The following is a 7,506-nucleotide window of genomic DNA, read 5'->3' as shown; positions in this document are numbered from 1 at the left end:
CGTGTTGAATCTCTTCTGTAAAATCGCCGACTACGTAGCCGCTCTATAGTAGGCGGGGCTTGTCGCTCCAACGCCTAAATAAGACGCCGACGTCTCCTCTGATTGGCTGATGGATGATTAGCCTCAGCACCGTGGCTGAATAGTGGTTTGTTCTTAACCAAAGAAAACAAAACGAACTTGAACCATTGAGGTCGCCGCGGACTGGCGCCATGTTGACGCTTCTTCCTCCTGGATCCAACGAATAAACATTTAAAGTTGTAGCGTAGCCTATTTCTTGATCTTGTGCTCTCGATCAAGATGCAAATTTTAATGTTGCACACATACAGTCAACTTAACACAATCAAAAGGTTCACACAATTGCCGCAACGCAGTGGACAACAACCACGACGGTCAAAAGCTGTTTCCGCCGCAGTCAGCACACACAGCTGAGGTTACCAGTGACTCTATCAACCTTAAGACGCCACCCACTGTGACTTTCAGGTATTACACCAAACACAAACACTTTATTTGAGAGAGAGCTCTCTCAAGCTTTATCTGACGGCCGCGAGCTTTATCCCAGCCACTGCTGCCATGATTTTTGTTGACTTATCACATCAACAAGCGTATTCACCAATGGTTTTATTTTAATTTCTTTTTTAATGGAAACATGGCAATTGCGAACTTGTTTTTTATTTATTTATTTTTTTACATTAATAGAGTATTGACAAAAATTTGCACACGACGTTTGTCATGGAAACGCAGCTATGAAGATACTGGAATCCAACTGATCCATGACCCACTAACGTGTTCCCTATCCCTTTTTGTGAACCCATTTTATGACTTTTTTTCTTTTCTTTGCAGTGTGTGACTGATGGGAGATGTTTTCATGTTTAATGGTGAGAGATTAGAAACCCCCCAGTGAGGCTCCGGTGGCCAGTCTCCTCCTCCCTGTGTGCTGTAGGCGGGCCCCGGGCCCCTCCCTCCCCGTCTGCATTAAATCCTCCAGCTCCTGTCCGGGTGCAGCACACTGCAGTCTCCATCAGCCCTCCGCACTGCGCTCTCTTTGCAGGTGGGAAATAGCTACACACACACACAGGACAGTCACAATGTAAGTATTTACAACATATCAGGACATTGAATACTTTTTTTTTTTTCTAAACTCCTCAGAAAGGTACATTTGATTTCTAATGTTGTTGAATTCCCTTTACCGGCTTGACGTGCAGGTAAAGTTGAGGTTTGCGTCATTTATTTTTTCTTCTTAAGCAGCGCACGCGTGTATGCATTATCTGAAACGGTGCTTTGGTGCTTCAGTCATATTTAGAGACATTTCTTATTCTTATTACTATACATTTTAAAGCTCCTGGCATTCTTTGCTGGTTCCAAACATACTCGGGTAAAGAAGATGGAGTCCTTCTGCTCGCTGCTCCTTCCTGACCTTAAAATGCCTTTGGTTTGCAGAGCAGACTGATGATGCAGCAGATTTCTCTCCCTCTCTCCTCGGTGCAGCAGCAGCAGCAGCAGGAACACGTGTCTAGTTTCATCTCTGCAGTGATGAAACCCAGTCCTGACTGCAGCATCAGCAACAGCCTCATTCCTGACAGACACCTTCCTCTCTCCTCCTCTTCATTTGACTTTTTGTTTTTTTTTTTTAGTTTTACATCTTTGTTTTCTCCGCCATGTTTTCTTTGCTTTTCCACTTTCTGAACGCTTTGTGCAGCATTTGCAGCTACTTCTTTAAAGCTTTTTTCAACGCGGCCTGAGCCAAACAAACGAGAAAAAACAGATTGTTTATATGGAGAAACATCTTTATGTGCTCTTTTCCAGGGCTTTCATCATTGCCGTAGCTGTTTTGGCCCTGGTGGTTTCCATTGAAAGCAGCGTGGGGTAAGTCGATGGCTTCAGTTATTAATGCAAACACAACATAGATCACGAATAAGTCATATTTTCAACCTGAACTCTTAACCAATGCTGGGGAAAATCTCGTCAAACGGTCCACCTAGGGACTTCCTTTGAGATTTTAGAGATGCAGCTCAAATCGATCAAAATCATTAGAACTCTAATTAAAACATTAAATTATTTCAGTAATTCTGTTCTAAAAGTGACACTGTTCTCAGAGTGGTGCATCCGAGCATATTAATGGAAAGTTCAGTGGAAGGAAAAGCTGTGATGGAAAAAGACTCACAACTGTTAGGGATATTTTTGGGGCTAAAAATACAAAAAGGTTAGTGCTGAGTCATGGTCTAAAAGTGTATGAATTGTCACTTTTTTTAGGTGTTTGATTTTGATCAAGTTAAACACTAACACAACTTTGTACAGTAGAGACTGGACACGTTTTATTTCCCTTTAGCCGTAAAGTTTCATGGATTGACAGACTTTCTGAAGCTTTCTGCGTGCCCAGCTCCATGTGGATTTTATTAAGTGGACACATTTACAGTGTAACAATTTACAATAATTCACAAATGTGTATTTAAGAGGAAAATCAGCTGAACGCATTTAGCACAAATATGGCTCCCAACACTATACTGGCAGTGAAATATGTAAATATCTACTTAAAGACTATTTTCAAAAGGCACTTTCGACTCATCGGGCATATGTTCTAATTTATTGATTCCGACTGTAAATTAGGGATGGGCGTTTATCGTATCGTTTATCGTGAAAAATTTATCATAATCAGAATTTTCATTTATCGTTGTCTTGATGAATTCCAGTTAACGTTAAATAGAAAACCAAACTGACAGTGTTATAAGAGAAGTTATATTTAAAGTTTACTCCACTGTTCCACGAGAGCATCAAAAAAGATGAATACATTTGAAAATATTATTAAATACTGTTACTGTGTAGTTTTTATAAATCACACTTCTTCAATTCATGGTTGTCTTGAAGAAGACGATTTTAGATGGGAATGTTTTTCTGGAGAAATATTTCTGTTTGATGTCAAGCAGTCACAGCTTTAAAAAAAAGTAATTTAAAAAAAAACATTTTTTTATTGTATAGCACAACAAAATATCACGATAAAATTCTAAGTCCATATTGCCCACCGTGACTGTAAATGCTTGTATTTCCGCCCCCCACTGTGTTGCAGACCAAGCACCAACACCAGCTTCTGCACCGAGTCTAAGGAATGTCTAGAATATGAACTGGTCTGCAAAACGGATGAGTATGAAGTGAGTCTGAATCTCCAACAAGAAGCTAAAACACAACTTCCCCCCCCGCCCCCCTCTCCTCACATTTATGTGTGTGTGTGTTCAGGTGCGACACCTTACCCCCACTCGCTGGGTGTCGACAGACGCCGAAGCCTACTTCATGGGAGTGGGAGCAGCCATGGCTTTCAGGAGACTCTTCCAGTACATCAACGGAGCAAACGACGAAGGTGAGAACACAAGAGGAAGAGTGCGACGGAGCGCGTAAACACTTGTTTGATTTGATTTATTTATTTTTCTTTCTGTGGCTGTGTGGGGGGTTTCTGGGTTTAGGCTTGAAGATGGAGATGACCGCCCCAGTCCTGGTAAAGGTCCCAGAGGAAACCAAGCTCTGGGAGCCAGCCGTCTACACGCTCAACTTCCCGCTGCCGGCGGCCTATCAGGACAAACCGCCCGCGCCCACCAATGACAAGGTGAGCGGGCAGGAAGCCAGGACTGCAGAAGGATGCGGTTTCCTTTGTGATTGTCGGTTTGAAGGTTAAACTCTGCGGCGCATCTTTGAGGGGCGGTGCAGCATTCGATCAGGGCGTTTTACTTAGAGATCAATAGGACGCACCGAAGCAGAAAACTGAGCTTCACACCAGAGCAGCTTTCACTCAGAGGAAGAGGAATAACGGGAGTAAACGTGGCACCTGAAAGGGGACGTTTTTAGAGCTTTACATCATGCTATAATGTGATTCCTTCATCCTGGAGTGTTGTTGATTCTTTCATGCATGTTTGAGAAATCCTTGAATCTCCCATGGCGACCATTCAGCTGTGTAAACACCTGGTGGAAGCACACCTGCTGAGCTCATTATGAGAGTACGACGACCTTTCAGGGTCATAGTAGATAGGAAAAAAGGACCAGTATGTTTCTGAGAAAAACTCTGACATTTTGAGATTAATCTCAGAAATTGTCTAGAAAAAAACGTGGACATTTCTGAGATTAATCTCAAAATACCAGAGGTTTTTTTTGTTGCAAATTTTGGACTTTTGGAGCTCAGAAATGTCCTTGTTTTTTTCTAGAAAAATTCCCAGATTATTTTAATAATTTCTTAGTTTTTTTGGCGGAAATGTACTCCTTTTTTTTTGTCTATCGACAAAGGCCCTATACATCTTATACAAGCTACTTCTCAGTGTAGCACTGGCAAAATCATTGTTAAAGAACTGATGTTGTGATGAGTTCCTGAAGGCGGAGCTTCAGAAAGAACAGGAGCTTCTTAAAGAGACAGAGGCCCAATTTCAAGGCGTTAAGTTACAAAGTTACATTTCTCTTACATCAGATTTGATACATATAAAGCACTTTAATAACAACTGAAGGTAACATAGTTACTTAATTGTGCTATAAAATGAGACTTTGTGGCTGCAAAATACATAATACCCCTTTAAAAAAATATTCACATTTTCATTCAGGACATTTGGCTTTTATTGGGCTTTTGTGCACAAAGCAGAGGATTATTTTTAAGTGGATAGAAAGTGGTTCATAGGTTTTACAAATAAAAATCTTAAAAAGAGTGGCATACATGTTTGTTCTGCCCCTCCAGTTACTAAATACACTATAGAACTTCCATTTGCTGCCGTTGCTGTTTTAAATATTTTTTTATGTGCAAGTCAGTAATACTTTATTTATATTGCGGGTCTTGATCCGTTGACCTCAAGGCCCTAATCCAGAGATGTAGATTGGAATCGGTCCATAAAGAGACCCCAATATCTTGAAATGCACGGGCAACCAATGACGTTTCATTAGAATTGTCACGATTTTCTGACTTTTCAGACTCAAAAATGTTCAAGTTTTTCTAGAAAACTTCGGAGATTAACCTCAAAGTTCTAGTTCTAGCATGTTTTGGGCTTTTCAAACTCAAAATTTGAGTTTCCCTTGTTTTTCTAGACCAGGGGTGTCAAACTCCAGTCCTCGAGGGCCGGTGTCCTGCAACTTTTAGAAGTGCCTCTGCTGCACCACACCTGAATAGAATAATTAGGTCATTAGCAAGGCTCTGGAGAACTGAGGAGGTAATTAAGCCATTTGATWYARGTGTTTTRTACCTGTRRCACATCTAAAMACTGCAGGACAGCGGCCCTTCAGGACTGGAGTTTGACACCCCTGTTCTAGACAATTTCTGAAGTTTTTTTGGGTGGAAATTCTGTCCTTTTTTTCTGGCCCTAATACGCCGTCGTACATGGAAGACCAAAGGTCTCACCACGGCGGGTTGGTTGCAGTTTTTGCTGCTCACCGGTGTTTTCCTCGCTCTGGTTGCCCAGGTGTATTTTACGGCGATGCCGGATATGGACGTGTATGTGAGGAGCTACGGAGGCTGGATGCTGTCGGTCACCTCCAGGCTTCACTCCCACCTGCTGACCAAAGAGTTGGAGCGAGTTCACGCCTCCTACAACCACACCTACCACTATGGAGTCGGTTACGACAGGTAGGACGCGCGTTGCTTCCGTCCCGTTTGTCCCAGCAGCTTCTATCTTTATTCTTTTCAATATACTCCTGTTTTGCTCTCCCCTGTGTGTCTGCAGTCCCTTGAAGCTGCTGAACCGGCATAACGAGGTTTGGTACGTGGCTGAAGGGGAACCGGTGTGCACAGACCCACTGGAGCCCACTCCCGCACACACTCCCCGGCCCATGCCGACCCACCTGCTCGCGGACTCGCCATCAGAGATGCTGTCTGACTCGCCCTACCTCCCTCCGTCCAACCTGTCCTCAAACACCACCTTTAACTCCTCCTCTTCCTCCCTGCTGCCCTCCTACCCCTCAGCCGTCCTCCCGTCCGAAACCCCGGCGAGCAATTCGTCCGAGCCTCACACTGAGGCCGCGTTCAGTCACCCTCCGTCCTCCGCCCTCATGGCAGAGGACCCGACGGCGACCAACGCCTCCGTCCTGGCCTCCGCCAGCCCCTCGCTGGAGCCAGAGCGCGAGGCCGGCGCGTGGAACTTCACGACCAGCAGCTCCGTGGACACACAGGCTAACGCTGGCACCGAGGTCCAACCAGACAACGCCCATTAGCAACACTGAAGCTATCGATGTTAGATATACAGAAGACATGCACTCTTTGGTTGTTTATTTCTCCAATATGCAATCTGCTCTCATTTTACCACAGCTTTGTTCCTGCTCCACCCAGAGTATCTGTTCACTGTGTCACTCCCAAGTTAACTAACTGCTGCATTATAGGTAAGATGTGAGGTTAAACTATATTCATCAGATTTAACTGTTAGGACTTCAATCTGCTTTAATCTGATAAACACAATGCAGGGATTAACTACAGTAGACCATTACGTCTGTAGAAAGTGAACTGTTTTGATGTGAAGAAGTTTGACTTTCTGCTCAGCTCCATCGCCGACTTTCTTCTTCTGCTGTAAGTGTGGCGACATATCAGTGCAATCATTGTAAAACCAGCGTGTGCGTTCAACGGGATCTTTGCTGCACAAATAAATAATTGCTCTTAAGCTTTAACTTAAGAACAAAGTAATAACATTTTAGCATTTTTTTCCTGCATTTTATTATTTAAATTAGCTTCCAGGGAGGGAAAGATCCATCTAAAAGTGCAAGTGAAGTAAGCAGTCCTGCTTAAAGCACTAAACTTAGCTGGGGCTACATAAATGCTTAGTTTTTTCTTCAAAACTGAGCATGATTAAAAGAACACAAGTTAATCTGTCTTTCCCACAGAGAAGTATTATTCACTTCACTCTGCTTCAAATAAAGCCGTTTAACAAATCTTTCTGCTTTCGTTAAACTGGCATCATTCTTCAAAAATGTCTCCAAAAAAGTGTAATTATGTTCTTTAATGGTATTAAAACTGCACCAAAGATCCCAGAGAAACACGCATCAAACCAATGCAATAAAATGTATGTAACTTAAAAAATAATCATTTGGTAGCAATGCACCTCAGAGCTACATGGTAAATTTTCTGAGAAAGGCGCAATAAAATGGTACACTCTTGTTGAACACTTATGAATTATTGACTTGAATCAGTTATACATCTCATCAGCTTCACTCAATTGGCCTCAGTTTTTTCCAACAATCTGAAAACAAGAAGCTTGAAGAGGGCTGTAGTGACGTACTAACAATGACTAGTTAGCTGTAAGTGCAGGCACTTTAAGTGTGAATGCAGTGTGACGTTAGTAAATGTGTGGAAGGAGAGAATAGCAAATAAATGTGGGCAAAACTTCAGAAACGACTAGCTTAGTATGCTTTAGCATACAGATTCAATGGCTCTGGCTCTGCTAGAAGGAAATTCATGCTAGCTTAGAAGCTACTTTAGGCCATTTGCAATTGAAGTAAAAATATTTCAAGCTTTCATTTTTTGTATTTTTAATGACTACAGGTAAAGAAAGAAAACCTCAAAAT

General features: G+C 42.4%; 1 protein-coding gene across 1 annotated transcript; it reads left to right on the top strand.

The window, feature by feature from the left end:
- The first annotated feature begins 977 nt into the window (after positions 1-977).
- Positions 978-7,104, top strand: soul5l (heme-binding protein soul5, like). Its single transcript, XM_017305669.1, has 7 exons — positions 978-1,087; positions 1,804-1,863; positions 3,062-3,143; positions 3,229-3,349; positions 3,453-3,592; positions 5,418-5,581; positions 5,679-7,104. Coding segments are annotated over exons 1-7 (1,056 nt in total). The 5' UTR covers positions 978-1,085; the 3' UTR covers positions 6,166-7,104.
- The last annotated feature ends 402 nt before the right edge of the window (positions 7,105-7,506 follow it).

The sequence above is a fragment of the Poecilia reticulata genome, linkage group LG1 (assembly GCF_000633615.1).
Source record: "Poecilia reticulata strain Guanapo linkage group LG1, Guppy_female_1.0+MT, whole genome shotgun sequence".
Taxonomy (NCBI): Eukaryota; Metazoa; Chordata; class Actinopteri; order Cyprinodontiformes; family Poeciliidae; genus Poecilia; species Poecilia reticulata.
The sequence above is the reverse complement of the archived record's forward strand: the minus strand, read 5'-3'. Positions and strand labels throughout refer to the sequence as shown.

Coding starts and splice junctions, on each gene's coding strand:
- soul5l (XM_017305669.1), top strand. Junction 3,350..3,452: donor CAACGGAGCAAACGACGAAG/GTGAGAACACAA, acceptor TTCTGGGTTTAG/GCTTGAAGATGGAGATGACC. Junction 5,582..5,678: donor TATGGAGTCGGTTACGACAG/GTAGGACGCGCG, acceptor GTGTGTCTGCAG/TCCCTTGAAGCTGCTGAACC.